The 17,335-nt window shown below is 49.8% G+C and overlaps 2 protein-coding genes across 9 annotated transcripts in view; one reads left to right on the forward strand and one right to left on the reverse strand.

The window, feature by feature from the left end:
• The window catches only part of SPATA21 (spermatogenesis associated 21), a 48,360-nt gene extending 47,181 nt beyond the window's left edge, over positions 1–1,179 (forward strand). The window contains exons 12-13 of one of the 2 annotated variants that reach the window (XM_023193509.2): positions 301–478; positions 1,000–1,179. In XM_023193509.2, the coding sequence (XP_023049277.1) occupies positions 301–478; positions 1,000–1,057 (236 nt within the window). In that variant the 3' untranslated portion in view covers positions 1,058–1,179. The remainder of the gene's footprint in view (positions 1–300; positions 479–999) is intronic. The other variant, XM_023193508.2, reaches the window with a different exon arrangement.
• A 496-nt stretch (positions 1,180–1,675) lies between these two features.
• SZRD1 (SUZ RNA binding domain containing 1) overlaps positions 1,676–17,335 on the reverse strand; it is a 33,591-nt gene continuing 17,931 nt past the window's right edge. The window contains exons 2-4 of one of the 7 annotated variants that reach the window (XM_023193512.1): positions 8,350–8,399; positions 6,313–6,567; positions 1,676–4,766 (exon numbers count right to left, since the gene is read on the reverse strand). In XM_023193512.1, coding sequence (XP_023049280.1) covers positions 4,664–4,766; positions 6,313–6,567; positions 8,350–8,399 — 408 coding nt within the window. In that variant the 3' untranslated portion in view covers positions 1,676–4,663. Of the gene's footprint in view, positions 4,794–6,312; positions 6,568–8,349; positions 8,400–17,335 lie in introns of all 7 variants that reach the window. The other 6 variants (XM_023193510.1, XM_023193513.2, XM_023193511.1 and 3 more) reach the window with 6 other exon arrangements.

Below are 17,335 nucleotides of genomic sequence, written 5' to 3' on the forward strand. Positions count from 1 at the left end.
AGACTTTGCCAGCACCCATCACAAAGACCTCTGCTCCTTGTTAGGCTATTACCAGCTCTTATTCTGTGTGCAGCACAGAGCTGAGTGCTTTGCATATACTTCTCCTTTAATCCTCATCATCAACTCTTGTGAGGTGTGTACCACTATCACCTCCAGCTCAGAAGCTCAGAGAGGTTAAGTAACTTGCCCCAAAGCGCCAAGCCCATTATGTAGCAAAGCCAGGATTTCACCTGAATCTGCCTGCTTCTCGAGGCTGGGCGTGCTCTGAAGCATTCCCCCTTCTGCCTCCTTCTTCACCAGCTCCCAACCTGCAGAGCCCCTATGCCCAGGTGCCCTGCATCCCGCTTTGCCCGCGGATGGACAAGAAGATGGTCCGCAGGAAGCCGACCAACCACTATGTTCAAGACCAGTGCACACCCCCTAGCCTGGATCCTGACATCCGTAGCCCCTTCTTCCAGTCACGAGCTCAAGGAAACAGGTGGGTGCCCAGAGAAAGGGCCCCAGCCTAGGCCCTTCCAGATCCTTCCTTAAGAGGCCCCTGGCCTAATGCCTGGGAATCTATCTTTCTAAGAGACCATACCTGAGAGGCTGCTTATTCCAGGGAGGAGAAAGGGTGAAAGGCGAAGAAAAAAAACCTTTGTTGAGGGCCTGTGTACCCGGTAGATTGTTCCACTGAAGCCAGAGTGCTTCTGCTTTCCTGTGTCCGAGACTCAGTGGCACCTAACTGAGGGCTACGAGTTCCCTATGGTTCAACATTAGGACTAGCAGAGTGTGCACCTGGGTAGAGGGGAGCGTCTCCTGCAGCAGTCCCTCTCCAGGCTGCTGGGGAAGGGTGCCCTGGACTTGGAATCAGGCCTCTAAGCCCGACTGCTGGCTCCACTATTTCTGAGGGGAGGCCTCCTCTCTCTCCTCACTTGGGCACGCACGGATGGTTCATGTACTGGCAGATAGGGAAAGGGCCAAATGTTTCCCACCCTTCTGCCCCATTCCTCTCCCCAGGGAACACAACTCTGATAGCAGAAAGTGGCCCAGCTCTGTGCCTTCTCAAACCCACTGACCCTCTGGAGGCCTGACTCTGGACAGTTGCTCAAGGCCGGCAGACACATGGGCCACCAGACAGGAGCTGCTGCTGGAATTTGCTTTTGTGGCCTGGTAAGCTAATACACACCAATAACTTCAGCCTCTGTGCCTCTTGCTAAGGAAGGCCCTCAAGCTGTCACCCCAGCCACCCCTGGGCTCTCAGAGTGTAGGGTTCCACCTCAAAGCCCTGCCCAGGGTTGGGGTTTCTGCTACAGGTACCCCTGCACGCAAAGTCTTGACCTTCTGTGCCTTCTCAAAGCACAGGGCTAGGCCTCTCCTCAGAAGACCGCTTCCCCCTCTGGACTGGGAGCCCCACAAAAGCAGTCGTTTTCTCTCTACTGGCTCTAAGACAGGCCCTGTGTAAGAGCAGGAGGTAGCCTCTGCCATGCTCCCCGACAGAGCCCCAGGACCCAGAGCTCTCCTTCTCTGGGAGCCCTAAGGGGTGGGTCCTTTCCCCTCAACCCACATACCACCCAGCCTAGTATTTTACCAAAGACAGTCTTTCCCTGGGACTGGGCAGAGGGAAACCCCTCAGGGTTAAATAAACGGCCACAGCAAGAGGTAGAGGGCGGGGACTGAAATGAGGACAAAGATCTGACAAGTTTAAAACATGTATTTAAAATACAATTTATAAAATGCTTAATCTGCCAACGGGGTGGGAGTGGGCAGCTGCCCGCTACACCAGCAGAGTAAGACTGCAGGGGTGCGGCCCTCCCTCCCATGCCCTTCTGTTCAGACACCCAAGGGGCCCATGTGCACCCCTGGGATCACACAACCAGAAAACAGGACCCCAGAGGTTTCTTGAGTCTCTGCTTACCAGGGAGGCTGGGTGCAGCCCTGCCAGCCCATCCCTGAGCAGGGCACCCCCAGATGGGGCAGAGCAGGGTATGGCTGGGCTGGGCAGGGCAGGGCTGGGCGGGGCAGATGGGCTCTGGAAGGGGCTGATGGTAGCAGATAGGGTGTTGCCTCCTGCCTGCAGGTGGGGAGCACCCTGATTGAGTGGGCTGAGAAAGGCTGGTCACCAGGCCTGGACCCCCCAGCTCCTTTGGTTATAGGCTGACATCAGAGTAGTGGCTCATGGGAAGCGGTTAGCTGGAAGGTCTGAGGCCTGGCCCATGGGGTCAGGGAGGAGCTGGGGGAAGGGGACAGTACTGTGAAGGCAGATAAAGGGGCAGCAGCCTCAGGTTTCTGCCCCCCACCCCCTGGGGTTTTCCAAGCCAAAGCCTGCAACTTACTTTAAAAAAGAAAAGGAAAAAAAGCACTTAGGAAAGTTACAGACAACTACCCCCAAAAAAATACCCTCCCACACACAAAATCCAAACCGTTTCCTCAACTCCCCTCCCGCCTCCCCCCAACACAATACAGTTTTCTGTTTTCTTTCTTTTTAAAAACATTGCCTGCTACCTCTCCATTTGGGAAGCCCAGGGCATGACTGCTGGTGGGTGGTGACAGGCACACAGCGGGCAAAGCCCATCTTTGGCCAGAGGGAGGTGGGAGGACCAGTCCCTGCCACATCCTCAATCCACAGACACCCACCAACCAGCCTTTACTTTGGCCCCTACTAGAGGGTAGTGGGGCAAGAACAGGTGGTCCCAATGGCTGGGGAACCAGCACTTCTGGCCTTCCCACCTGGACCACCTCTATACCCTTCTCCAATTAAAAGGAAAGTCTCACTTTGGGTGGGAAACCACTATTACATGAGGGATGGACACTATACATTTAGAATGTGGACACTTGGTTAGGGCAGTGGGACTATAAAGATAGCAGCCAATATTCCTCCTTGCCTTCTCCTGAAGGTAATCCTCCCTCTCACTGACTGAAGCTCTGCTTCCAGCTCTGCTCGTGAGCAACGCCTGGCTTTACAGTTACAAGGCTGTGCTATGGACTAGTGCTGACTTGGCTGGCAGCTGGCGCTTCCTCCAGAGGGGAGGACGTGGTGGGGCATGGCTTGCTGGGCGTGGCCCACCATTCCCACAGGGAACCAACAGTGGAGTGAGCCTGTGAGACTCAGCTTGCCACCTTGGCCACCACGTGCTGCCCTCATCGCAAAACCACACCAACCACTCCAAAACGTATCTGCTGGTCAGGAGCAAGGAGGCCGTCTGGCTGGCTGAGGGATAAGGCGCAGTGCAATGGAAGGGATCAGGAAGCCTGAGAGGAACCAGGTACACACAGAGCCGCTCTGGGCAGCTGCCCTCTTAGTCTCTTCCACCTCAAGGAGGCAAAGCAAACCCCAGGCTCCAGGGACAGAGGATAAACTGCCTTCATTCCAGGCCCTCGCTCTGGAAAAAGGGGTGATGGGAGCCTAGGCCTCTGAGGAACCAGTCTGTCATCAATCTTTGCAAAGCAAAGCTGTTCTTTTTCCAACTTTATTCAGAATGTTCTGCCTTCAAGGTACTGATTGCACAAAGGAAATGTACCAGGTATAGTTACTGAGCTGGGGCCATCAATGGAGATGGAGCACTGCAAACTCCTAAGAGTTCAAGCCATGCTGGAGTGGGAAGACCTATCCACCTTCTGAACATACAAAGCAGAAGGCTCAGAGTCCTGGAGGCAGACTCTCTCCTGGTTTTCCTTGTGCCGATGGCAAAATACTAAACAAGTCTCCTCTCCTTCACTTCTAAGCCCAGGGATGCAGTCTCACTCCCTGGCACTCTGCTCTCTTCTAGTAGTAAGCCTGGCTGGTAGGGAACCACCCTGAGGGGTATGGGAAGGGGAAGTCTGTTCACTTTCCCTATCTCCCAAAATACTAGAGGTGGGGTTGGCACCCTCCCCAGGCTCTCCGAGCCTACAGAGCTACTAGCCCAGTCTCCAGGCAAGGCCCAGATGTCCTGGGACTCAGCTCGGGGAGGGAGGTATAGGCATGGGGTGCTCATCTGTCCTGGCGGCTGCAGAGCCCTGCCCCTTTTCCGGGCGGCAGTAGGAATACAGAAGCTAAGCTCACCAAAATCCTATTGGTTAATGTTTCTAGTGAATTTCCCAGAAACATTTTTAAGTAGACTACCAAACTACCCTTTCTTAATTAAAAATTCGTTAAACCACTAAAACCCCTCCCATGCACTTTTTCTTGCAAATCAGATATTTGCATAAACAAACAAAAATAGGAAGAAAAAAAAAAGAAAGGATATTTTCAAATGGAACTTACTTTTTAAGTGATGGAGACATGCACTTAGGGGTGGGTGGGTGTGAGTTTTCATTTGTGTTTTGAAATCCCAAATTAATGAGCATGATAAACTGTTATTGCTGGCACTGGCTTTACCCCAAGTGGCCAAGTGGCACTGTCTGACTCTCTGAGTCCTTGGTGGGTCCTCCCAACCTTCCCCTAACCCCCACCCTTTCCCTTTCCATTGACTTGGGACAGCCCTTGTCGATGAGCCAATCACAGTGGGAAGGGGGAGAAGGGGGGAGGTCACAGTGCATGGGGTTCAAGGTCACAGTGGGCGGAGCAAGGGGGATCACAGTGCAAGTAAGTCAGGTCGTTCCCTCTGCTCAAGTCCAGCTGTCTGCCACGGCAGTGCAACCCGTGGCAGACGACCCAGGAGGCGGTGATGGCAGCAACGGCGGCATCTTTTCTTGCCTGCATTTATCTGCGCTGTTTGAAGCCTTGTGACCCATCAGGACCCAAAGGCTGTCTGATCACATTATTGGGCTGCCTGCTGTCTTCAGGTTGGGAGATCCTGGTTGGCCTGAAAGGAAGAAGAGCAGAGGAAGGCCTAAAGAAGAATATAATAGATGTCCCCCATCATTTCTCTATTATTTATTTTTGAGATGGAGTCGCATTCTGTCGCCTAGGTTGGAGTGTAATGGCGCTATCTCCACTCACTGCAACCTCCACCTCCCGAGTTCAAGTGATCCTTCCTACCTCAGCCTACCGAGTAGCTGGGACTACAGGCGTACGCCACCACACCCAGCTAATTTTTGTAATTTTAGTAGAGATGGGGTTTCACCACGTTGGCCAGGCTGGTCTTGAACTCCTGACCTCAAGTGATCCTCCCGCCTTGGCCTCCTAAAGTGCTGGGATTACTGCACCTGGCCTAGATGTCACTCATCTTAAAATCAACTGTCCTTGTAGCTAGGGCCCAAGTCACTCTGGCTCTACAAGTCTGCTTCTTTGGGAAGCTGACTCAGGACACCTCCAAGTTGAGAGGCCCCTGTGAGCAGGTAGGGTCGGTGCTGTATGTTCACCTCCAGCAGCTACGGCCCGTGCTCAGCTGCCAGCATTCACTTGTAGGCAGGGGGAGTGCTCGAGGGCCCACTCTGCCCAGAGGCAGTGACCACGGACAGTACATGCCCTGCAGAACCATCTGGAATCTCCAGATGTTAGGCCAAGGTAAACAGCTGGAATCAAGAGCTCAGCAGAGGGACACATCCCCTGCCCCCCAATTCTTCCCTCCCACTCCTCTCCAAACTCTGCAGTTAATGGTTGACTTGTATTAGTCTAGGAAACTAAAGGAAGCACCCATTTTCCACCCTGGAAAGGTGAAGTCTTAGAGGAGAAACAACAAAGAGAACAGGTATCTCGTCAAAGTTATGAAGAGCTAGAAAGAAGGTACGCAGATTAGTTCCTTAAGTCCCAGGATGCCAAGCCATAGTGGCCCTTCAAAGTCAGAAGGAGGCCGTCTTAATGTATACTGCTTGATTAGGAAGTGACAAACTTATATAATGCAACCTCTAATATTGCAGAGAAAAAAATGCCAAGAGTAAAAAGGAATTTAGAAAATTCACAAAAACATCACAGCAGGCATACTGGAGACCCAGAAAATACAACCAAAGCGCTTATCTGGGCACTTTCCACTCTGACAGCCCAGGTTCTCGACATCCTATGCTCATTTACTCAATGAACTGCACAACACCTGATTATCCCATTTTTTCAGATGAGAAAACTAAGGCCCAGAGAGGTCAAGTCGTTCTAAATTAAGAAGGGGTAAGAGGCAGATTTTGACACAAGCTCATCCATGCCTTTACTCTAAACACAACACTGCCCCCTGGTGACTACCAACCACAGAGGCAGCATGCCAGCAAACTGCCACCTCCTGATAGGCTTTTAGAGCCGTCCCCAGCCAATGCAGCACAGTGAACTAGCCCCAACAGGCTGGGGTCGGCGGCTGGAGCTGCATGGTTCCTACCCTGACTCTGCTTGCTTCTCACTACTCTACACGCAGCCAGGATGCTCCCCTCCTCCTGGGTGGACTGGGAGAGCCATCATTGGCCGGTCCTGCCAGCCACACTCACCTGTCGAGGATGGGTTTCTCCTGCTCCTCCTCGGGGCTGGCACTGCCCAGGATCCGCTTCCGGGCCTCGGCGTACTCGGCCTCTCGCTGTGCTAGGGACTTGACCGGAAGGGTGGGCCTGCTGGTGGAGTTGGGGCTGCTGACCACACCGTTGCTAGTGGGCCTCTTGAGGATGCGGATCTGTGGAGGGGGCCCCGCGGGTAGGCTATCGTCCTGAATCACAATGGGCACTTTGGGAGGAGATTTGGATTTCCTGCTGACAAAGAGCAAACACAGCTTCACAAATCATGCTCCTAAGCAGGCCCTGTCCATGTCCCACACCCACCTCTCATCACTCTCCTCTCCCTCCTTACTAATTCCACCCATGATTCTCTGGCCTCTGACCAGACAGCAAAATTTCCACTCCTCAAGAAGCGTGTCCCAAAAAAGCAAGCTTGTGACCAGCTCTGGCAGGCCACAGGAACTGCTCCTCAGCCCTAACCCCTGGCCACGGGGGCTGGAACACCACCTCCTTCTATCCCCGTGTTCACCACAGCCACATCAACCACCATTTGGCCCTGCAGCAAAGCAGTTTATGTCCAGAATCGAATGACGTCAGTTAAGATCCCAGCTTCCCTACACAGATCAGAGTAGGACTGACTGGTGGGGTGGGAGCCTTTGAACTTGGGGGTCAGCAGTGTTCACTCTCAGCCAAATCTTCCATCACATGCTCAAACCAAACACTACAAAGGAGCCCACTGTGCCATCCCTGCCTGGCATCAAGATTTACCAAGCCACCTTCTAGTGAAAGTGGCCTGTGCCTCCCAAAGACAAGCTACACCAGACAACTGAATCCTCTTCAAAAGAGCTTCTGAACAGAGAAACCTCCCTTGCCAGGGCTTTCTGGTCTTTTGGACAGCGGCGGGGCTGGAGTGAAGGATGCTCCTAGAAACAGTGCTTGGCAATGCTCAAAAGAAAAGCATTGTCCAAGGCTGGTGGACACATACATCAAGGCGACGTGTCCACAAGGAGAGGTGGAATGACAAAAAACAAAGAGGGACAACACAGGAAGGGAAAGAAACAAAAGCCACAGGAGGAGACAGAAACCCAGGCAGGAATGACCACCCAACAACAGCCACCAGGATCCTCCCAAGAGCAGTCAACCAGCTTCTCTTCAGAACCAAACAGGCCTGCTTTCAGAGCCTTCACTGTCAGGAGTCGGGATTGGAGGAACTGAGTCAGGGTGAATGGAAACAAGTCCCAGGTAGGACACAAATGGTATGGAACGGGGACTGTAACCCAGGGTTAGTGTGGTTGCTGAGATAAGCAGACAGACAAGGAGCCAGCAATCTGATCAAAGAGGCAGGGAGCCAGGAAAACTGGCAGGCAGGCAGAGCACCCCAGAGTTTCCTGGGGAATGACTGTGCTGGCCAGTAAGCAAATCCAGAGAGGTCCTATCCTCCCTTCTGTCCCTTGTACTTATGGAAAACCAACAGGTTCCCTAAGCCCAAAACAGAAAGCTGAAGTCAACTTTCACCTACTCTGGAAACACCGTCCTCCGTCGTCTAGGTGGAGAACAAAGCTGTTTTTAAAGGGTTTTTCAAGAATTTCCTAGAATGTTTTCTTCCAGGATACCCTCATAATACCCTAAACCACCAAGTCACTGGGGACCCAGAGAAATCATCTGCCCACACTACTCATGCCACAGAGAAAGAAACCGATGTCCAGAGCAGGGAAATGACTTCCCCCAGACCTCAGAGCAACTGGGGCACAGCCAGGCCTAAAACTCAAGTCTTCCAACTTGTCACTTCCTCACATCCCATCAGACGACCTCACGTAGGGAGCCCACAAAGGTCGGAGGCAGGTGCAACACCCCAGCCTCACCCCTAAAGCCTCAAGCCACCACATCCTGGTCTCCAACTTGGAGGGAAGGGTTTGCTGCCCCAGAGCCTGACCTGCTAGGACCTGCTAAACCTAATGGCCAGTTGGAGAACACCACTGACTGCCCAGCTCTCAAACCACAGAGAGCTCGAGCCCTCAGACCAGACAGCAGCCTTACCTCTCTTTCTGTGTGATCTTCAGTTTTTTTTCCAACCGTCTGTCTATTTCCTAGAGGAAAAAAATGTATATAAAAAGAGGAAAAAAATCTCTCTCAAATAAAAAACGTAGTCTTTATTTTTGGAGCTAAGGGCAGTGTGCTTTCTTTAGGCAGGGACATGACTGTGTCCTTCGACATAATAAATGTGCACTGGATTCTGGGGTTCGGGGACCTGGTACCCTCTGCAGGTCCATCTCCCTTCCAGCCCCACGGCCGCATGACAGTTCTAAACCTCATTGTTCAGCTGGGTTCTTTGCATAGCCTCCAACTAGTTTTCTGACCTGTAATCTGTCTTTCACAGAGCCATTCAAATCACCTTCTGAAACTAAATTTAGAAACACTTACTCTATTTTATGAAATAAAGAGTTGGCCAAAAACAAAAACAAACAAACAAAAAACCATAAATCTGATCATGTCACTTCAACTGCTTGCAGACCTAGTCAAAGCTTCTGAGCAAGCCTCACCCATACCTTCTTTTACCTTCTGTCTCTGTGTTTGCTATCACTAGTCCCCAGAACCCAGGATGCTGTTCCACCTGCCGGCCATGCCCTCTCCCCTTGCAAACTGCCATTGATCCTGCACAACCCAGCCTGGATGTCTACCTCTCCTTTGTAAAGTCTCCTCTGATCCCACCAGCATGGTGCATCACCTGGTCCTCAGAATAAACTCTCCCTTTTACATTCCTTTATGGTCACATCTATCTAATATTTTAATAATCTATTTTTTACTGTTATGGACTTGAACTCTCTGTGATTGACACCTACCGAAAGGCTTAGAGTAAAACCTATGCCTTATGTTTGTGGCCCTGGAGGTCCCTGGTCTACAAGTGAACATGGGAAACCTGAGGAAGAGACAGAACACCTGAGAGTGCAGCAAGGATTTCTCTCAGAACCAGAGTCTGACAGGTCTTGATTAAAACAACGCCACCATTTTAGAGAAAAGCGGAGAGAAGAAAGAGGCTGAGAAGGAGGAGCAGGCAGGACTGCCTTCCAACACGCCCTGGCCTCGTCTCTTCAAGCCCTGAGCGGGACGTCGGGCTTATGGCAGTCTGAGCCCTCAGCCCATCAGCACCAGCATGCCTATGGCACCTCCACACACGCGTGTGAGCATCTATCTCCTGGACAGGGGTGTGGGGAGAGGCCTTGCACAGAACAAAGACCAAACCCCCAGGCTGCTTGGCTGCCCTACGGCCTTTCTTAGAAAAAGTCCCACTCCCTCAGCCATCCTCAGTGAGGACAAGGTCAACTAGCTCTAACGGAGATGGAAGAAACTGTATGCAAAATTCTGTGTTTTTCTGGAGAGAAGATCTCTAACGGTGGTTCTCAACCAGGTAAGATTCTGTCCCTCAGGGGACACTGGATGTCACTATCAGGGGAGATGCTAAATGTCCTACAGTATACAGCACAGCCCCACACAAAGAACTATTTAACCCCAAAAGTCAACAGCTGAGTTTGGGCAACCTTAATTTATTAGAATGGGGTTTTCAAAGGAGTCCATCACTTGTAAAATGTGAAGAACCATAGCCGTAGTGAGGAGGTTTTAAAATTTGGTGAGATCCGGCCAGGCGCGGTGGCTCACGCCTGTAATCCCAGCACTTTGGGAGGCCGAGGTAGGCAGATCACGAGGTCAGGAGATCGAGACCATCCTGGCTAACATGGTGAAACCTCTTCTCTACCAAAAAATAGAAAAAATTAGCCAGGCGTGGTGGTGGGCGCCTGTAGTCCCAGCTACTCAGAAGGCTGAGGCAGGAGAATGGTGTGAACCCGGGAGGCGGAGCTTGCAGTGAGCCAAGTTTGTGCCACTGCACTCCGGCGACAGAGAGGGACTCCATCTCAAAAAAAGAAAAAGAAAAAGAAAAGAAAAGAAATGTGGTGAGATCTGCTCCATGGCTCAGGGTGGAGGCCATTTTCATGAGTGCTCTGTATGTCCTGAAAATAACTATCCTCCAGTTGATGGGTACACTTCAAGCTGGTTAGCTATATTGTTCTAATCTTGTAAATTTTTACTGATTCATTTGATCTACTGACCAGGTAAAGAATTAAGAATTATTGGCCAGGCACAGTGACAGTGGCTTATGCCTGTAATCCCAACACTTTGGGAGGCTGAGGTAGGCGGATCACTTGGGGTCAGGAGTTTGAGACCAGTTTGGCCAACAGGATGAAAACCCATTTATATTTAAAAATTCAACAATTGGCCAGGTGCAGTGCTCACGCCTGTAATCCCAGCTCTTTGGGAGGCCGAGGCGGGCGGATCACGAGGTCAGGAGATCGAGACCATCCTGGCAAACACGGTGAAACCCCGTCTCTACTAAAAATACAAACAAAAATTAGCCAGGCGTGGTGGTGGGCACCTGTAGTCCCAGCTTCTCGTGAGGCTGAGGCAGGAGAATGGCATGAACCTGGGAGGCAGTGGAGTTTGCAGTGAGCGGAGATCGTGCCACTGCACTCCAGCCTGGGTGACAGAGCGAGACTCTGTCTCAAAAAAAAAAAAAAAAAAAAAATTTAACAATTATCCAGGCACAGTGGCACGCACATGTAATCCCAGCTACTAGGGAGGCTGCAGTGAGTTGAGATCATGCCACTGCACTCCAGTCTGGGCGACAGGGCAACAGTCCATCTCAAAAAACAAACAACAACAACAACAAAAAAGACTTACTCTTTCCAGTAAGTTAAACAGTTTATCATTATGATGTGATCTTTTTTGCCTTATAATGTATTGTTTAATACTAATAAAGTCGACCAGCTTTCTTTTGGTCAGTATTTCCTAGAACGTATTTCTTCTCACCTTTCCATGTCCTTATTTGTATCTCTTGTAAATATGAACTAGATCAACCATAAGCTAGATTTAAATCCAGTCTAACACTGACACCTATTCTGACTGGTACTAACTTGTGTTTAAAACATATTTGGCTGGGCATGGTAGCTCACACCTATAATCCCAGTACTTTGACTTTGGGAGGCCGAGGTAGGTGAATCACTTGAGGTCAGGAGTTCAAGACCAGCGTGGTCAACAAGGTAAAACCCCCGTCTCTACTAAAAGTACAAAAATTAGCCGGGTGTGGTATCCCAGCTACTCAGGAGGTTGAGACAGGACAATCTCTTGAACCTGGGAGATGGAGGCTGCAGTGAGCCGAGATTATGCCACTGCACTCCTGCCTGGGCAACAGAGCAAGACTCTGTCTGAAAAAATAAAATATATATATATATTTATAACTTATTATATTCTGAGGCACCATCAAGTCTCTGGAGGGGCCAGAAAGGCACTAAAATGGAAACCTCTCACTCCAGCTTGGAACATAGTTGGTGCCAAAGAATGCGGAATGACTGAATGGAAAAGGTACACCAATAATAAGAGAATAACCTGGATGTTTTCTGTGAACTGACAAACACAGACACTCACATGGAATCTATGTCCACTATGTACTCTGTCCTGAAAGTAACTGTATTGATGGGATTATATTAATTTTATTAATACCAGTGTTATTATTACTTGAGTAAGTACTACATCTCATATTAGTCTATTGCCTATTATCTTTTAAGGGCTTCTCACAAATAACTTCTTGCTTTAAAGTTTCATACTGTATCATTTTGCTCCACTGTAAATACAAAACTGCCTATTCGAGTTTCTCCAACATAAACAGAGCCTTGACAGCTGCAGAATTTAGATGCCTTTGAGGGTTGAGAGCAAATGCCTTCACAGACCAGGCAAGCAGCCAAACTCCACTCGCAGGGAGCCTACGTGGGGAAGTGAAGGGGCTGCAGGGCACCAAAGAGCATTTGCCCTGCCTAATGACGGCCAACAAGCCTTGGCAGACAGGGCCAGACCTAGCTCAGAAGAAACCAAATCAATATTTTTATGGCAATGCACTGAATTTTCCAACTTCACTATGTGAACTTTCACTTTCATATTGCTGCGAGAGCCAAATAAGGCAGAGAAATGGGCCTCATACATTAGAGCTGAATTTGAGAAGTCCCATGCAGGTTTCCTCTGAGGAAAGCAAACTGCTTCCTTCTTCCTCTAGGGTTTAAGGAAGATGGACCATCTGCCCAGTTCCAGCACAAGGAGACTGGGTGGAAAAAAAGCCCTTCAAGGGGACATCGTAGGCCATGTCTGAGTAAATGCGCCTCTGTCCCCAAACTAGAACACGACTAACATACTTGGCATGTAATATAATACTAACGGCTTTTAAAATGATGTCTTGTATCAATATAATGTATTATAGCTGTCAACATTCTTCCTCAGACATTCACTTTCTGCTCACACCAGCCCTGTTTGGTAGACAAAGTAGCTTTTTTCCTTCTGTCAGATGAGGGTTTGGGAACTTACCCAACGTAACAAGGTAGTAAACCACAGATACAGCCCTAGAATTCACCTTTTGAGGCCCCCATGCTGACATACCACCCTCCCCCGACAACTGCTCAAATCCACTGGAAATGCTGCTATAAACCATTAGATATTGATCATCTCCCCCAATTCCACACTGCTCCCTGGCATGCCAAGAACTACAACTCGCATCCAGCTCCACTGTGAAAGGCAGAAGGGCTTTATCAGAGCTGGAGAGGGATTCTTCCATAAGATTACAGAATGGGATGGAAACCCAAGCAGCTTTGGTGGAAAGTGGATCCTGGTCACCTTTAGATAACCAGCTGGACGCCAGCATGCTCAGAGCCGCCCAAGCGGGAAAAGGAGTGCTCTGCCAGTCACTGGAGAGGGCATCACATCTCCCTCTGGAGTCTGTCCAGGTATCATGAGTCAGTCCATTCTCTTCTCAGACAAGGTCTTGCAATCAATCTGCTCTCAGACTCATGCTTTGAAAAGCTGGACCAAGTCAAAACTTTCCTACAGGGTGCATCACAAGGAAAATGCGCATCTCCCCCAGAGATGCAATAGCCCAACTGAATTAAACAGGCCTCAGAACTTGTTTGGGGAAGCATCTAGATGCAGGCCTGAAATAAGGAATCGTATTACCTAAGGGAACCCTCTCTTTTGACAAGGATGCAGAGTCCTGCCCAAGATCTAGGCTCCTGTGTTAGAGGCCTGACCTCCATCGCTAGTGAAAGAAAACCATAAGCTCTGTGACCGCTGTGAGTGAGCACAAGGCAAGTGCTAGGGCACAAGCATACCACAGGGCGGTGGCCAGGAAAGTCTGATCTCCTACGACTCCTCCTCCTGGAAAGGCTCTTCAGCCAAGTAGCACCAAGCAGCCCACTGAAGGTTTCTGTGTTCTGGGTCCAAATCCTAAGCAAAAGATCTACTGTTGCCAAACCTTGGTATCACTTGTCCTATGGGGCTACACATCTACGGAAATGAGACACAGGCTTCTCGGTCTCAGAGAACAAGCAAAGCCAGAAGGAAAGAGTGGAGGCAGGAAATCAGGAAGAAGCACAGTGGGGAGGAAGGTGGTTCTTGACAGGGCTGGTCCTTTATGGGAGGTAAAGGAGAAGCCACAACCACAAGGTGAATGGGATCAGATGTCAACATTTGCAAATTTAACTCACCAGAGGAGGAAGCTCAGCTTCTCTGGCTACTGATGCCATTAACCTTGCTATGAATGTGCTTGTGTGAGCCTCTGGCTAAAAAGCTGGGGTATGGGACCTAGGAGTACAATGGGGATGAGATCATTCCCCAGGAGGAGAGCAGGGAAGGGGTCACCTCAAACAACCCAATTTGTTTCTGTCACAAGCTACAAAAGGAACAAAGGAGACAAAAGATAGAGATGTGTCTGCAAAGTGAGGCAGATTACAATGGCAGGTTTACTCCTGTAGTTAAGAGGTCAATGACAAAGGAAAAAAGAAAGGTGAGAAGGGGAGGGGAGGAAGAAAGGCAGAAGAGAAAAATAAATAGGCTATTCTGGGTTTTAGTGTAAAGCAAAGCAAGTATAAGCACCATTACAGTTGTACTTTCTCAGAAATGAACGCTTACAAAAAAGCCTGGGGTGATGATGCTCTGGGGGACTGATTCAAACTAGCCAAGCTCATAGGCGACAAAGTGAACAAACCCACACCTGTTACACTGCAAGGGTCAGAGGGGGTGTCTCACTGTCTGATCTGCTGCTACCCACTCCCCAAGGCCAGCAGGCCTCCCCACTCTGTGCCTCAGTATTCAAGCCAAGAGTGTAGTGTCCTGCTCCATCACAGCACCCCTCTCTCTGAGAACTGGAATCCTCTGGTCTCCAGTGTCACCAACACGACTCCCTAGAAATAAACCCGAACTCCTGACCTCAGGTGATCCACCCGCCTCGACCTGCCCAAGGGGCGTGTGCCACAGCGCCTGGCCAACATTCTCTACTTAAGTCCATAGAGCAACCTTGTAATTGAACAGGAATCTAAGAGGGACCTTTGCTTTGGACTTTGAATTAGAAAATACTATTTTATTGGCAACAAGGTTACCATTTAAGTAACTTTTTCCAAATGATTTGCCTTTCCCTGTTAGTTTCCATTTCAGAAGATGACATTTCCAACGTTCCTCTTAAATTCAAGGAATAACAACTGGCCTTGAGCTCCCTATGAATCACTGCCCCACAGGGTCCTCTGATCTCATCCTGAATCGGGGTGCACAAGTCTACAAGTGGACCCGGGGAGATCTGAAGAAGAGACGGGAACCTGGAGAGCACAAAAGGATTTCTCCCAGAATCACGGCCCCACAGACCCTGAGTAACACAAAGCCACCATTCTAGAAAAAGCAAAGAGAAGAAAGAAGGGATAGCAGGCGGGACCGGTCCTGAACTCCCATGCAGCAGGCTAGGGCCCATGCTGGCCTCATGTCTTCAGGCCTTGGGAGGGACACTGGCGCCCAGGTCCCCTGGCTACTGGGTCTCCTGGCAGGCCAGTCTCCCCAGCAAGGGGTCTTGTTTCCCATACCACAAATATGGATGGGATTCTGACTCCTTGGGTGTAGGCCCCAATTTCATGTGGGAATACAGCCCAAGAATTCACAGGTAGAAACAATCTACGACAGCAAAATCTGATCTAAAACGATCAGATAAAAATGTCTCCCACATCACTAGTCATTTTTTTCCTTTTTTTTTGAGACCAGGCCTTATCTGTCACACAGACTGGAGTGCAGTGGTGTGATCGGCCCAGTGGTTAATTGGCCAGTCTGTAATCCCAGCACTTTGGGAAGCCCAAGCAGGTGGATCACAAGGTCAGGAGTTCCAGACCAGCCTGGCCAACATGGTGAAACCCCGTCTCTACTAAAAATACAAAAAAAAAAAAATTTTTTTTTGAGACAGTCTCACTCTGTCACCCAGGCTAGAGTGCACTGACACAGTATTGGCTCACTGCAACGTCTGCCTCCCAGGTTTAAGCGATTCTCCTGCCTCAGCCTCCCAAGTAGCTGGGATTACAGGTGCCCACCACCACGCCTGGCTAATTTTTGTATATTTAGTAGAGATGGGGTTTCATCATTTTGGCCAGTCTGGTCTTGAACACCTGACCTCATGATCCACCCGCCTCGGCCTCTCAAAGTGCTGGGATTACAGGCGTGAGCCACTACGCCCAGCTAAAAATACAAAAATTAGCTGGGCGTGGTGGCGGGTACCTGTAATCCCAGCTACTTGGGAGACTGAGGCAGGAGAATCGCTTGAACCCAGGAGGTGGAGGTCACAGTGAGCCGAAATCGTGCCACTGCACTCCAGCCTGGATGACAGAGCAAGACTCTGTCTCAAAACGAAAAAGGAAAAAAAATTTTTAAAAAAAGTTATTTTCATCTGTTTCTTTGTACTTTAAAAATGTTGCTTCTGGAAAATATAAAATTAAGGCTGGGGCGGTGGCTCACGCCTATAATCCCAACACTTTGGGAGGCTGAAAGAGGACAACTGCTTGAAACCAGGAGTTCAAGACCAGCCTAGACAGGAAAGTAAGACCTCAGCTCCACAAAAAATAAAAAATTAGCTGAGCATGGTGGCACATACCTGTAGTCCCAGCTACTTGGGAGGCTGCTAAAGTGGGAGGACTGCTTAAGCCCAAGAGTTTGAGGCAGCAGTGGGCTATGACTGTGCCACTGCACTCCAGGTACCTGACAGAGAGGAACACTTTCTTGAAAGAAAAAAGAGAAGAGAAGAGAAGAGAAGGAAGGAGAGGAAAACAAGAAAATATAAAATTACCTATGTGTCTTTGGGAGGCTGAGGTGGGTGAATTACCTGAGGTTAGGAGTTCGAGACCAACCTGAGAAAAGTGGTGAAACCTCGTCTCTACTAAAAATACAAAAATTAGCCAGACATGTTGGCGGGCGCCTGTAATTCCAGCTACTCAGGAGGCTGAGGTAGGAGAATCACTAGAACCCAGAAGGCAGAGGTTGCAGTGAGCCAAGATTGCACCACTGTACTCGAGCATGGGGGACAGAGAGAGACTGTCTCAAAAAAAAAAAAAAAAAAAAAAAATTACCCATGTGGCTCACATCGTACCTTCTGTTAGACAACACTGCTTTAGAGTCTAACCTTAGAAGAAGATGTGTTCCGGCTGGGCACAGAGGCCAGCACTCTGGGAATGCCAAGACTGGGAGACCACCTGAGGTCAGGAGTTCAAGATCAGCCTGGCCAACACGCTGAAACCGTGTTTCTACTAAAAGTGTAAAAATTAGCCGGGTGTGGTGGTGCGTGCCTGTAATCCCAGCTACTCGGGAGGCTGAGGCAGGAGAACTGCTTGAACCTGGGAGGCAGAGGTTGCAGTGAGCCAAGATTGTGTCACAGAACTCCAGCCTGGGAGACAGAGCAAGACTCCCTAAAAAGAAAACATGTGGCCAGGCGCAGTGGCTCACGCCTGTAATCCCAGCACTTTGGGAGGCCAAGGTGGGTGGATCACAAGGTCAGGAGATCAAGACCATTCTGGATAACACGGTGAAACCCCGTCTCTACTAAAAATACAAAAAAATTAGCTGGGCATGGTGGTGGGCGCCTGTAGTCCCAGCTACTTGGGAGGCTGAGGCAGGAGAATGGCGTGAACCCGGG

This window comes from Piliocolobus tephrosceles, chromosome 1 (assembly GCF_002776525.5).
Source record: "Piliocolobus tephrosceles isolate RC106 chromosome 1, ASM277652v3, whole genome shotgun sequence".
Taxonomy (NCBI): Eukaryota; Metazoa; Chordata; class Mammalia; order Primates; family Cercopithecidae; genus Piliocolobus; species Piliocolobus tephrosceles.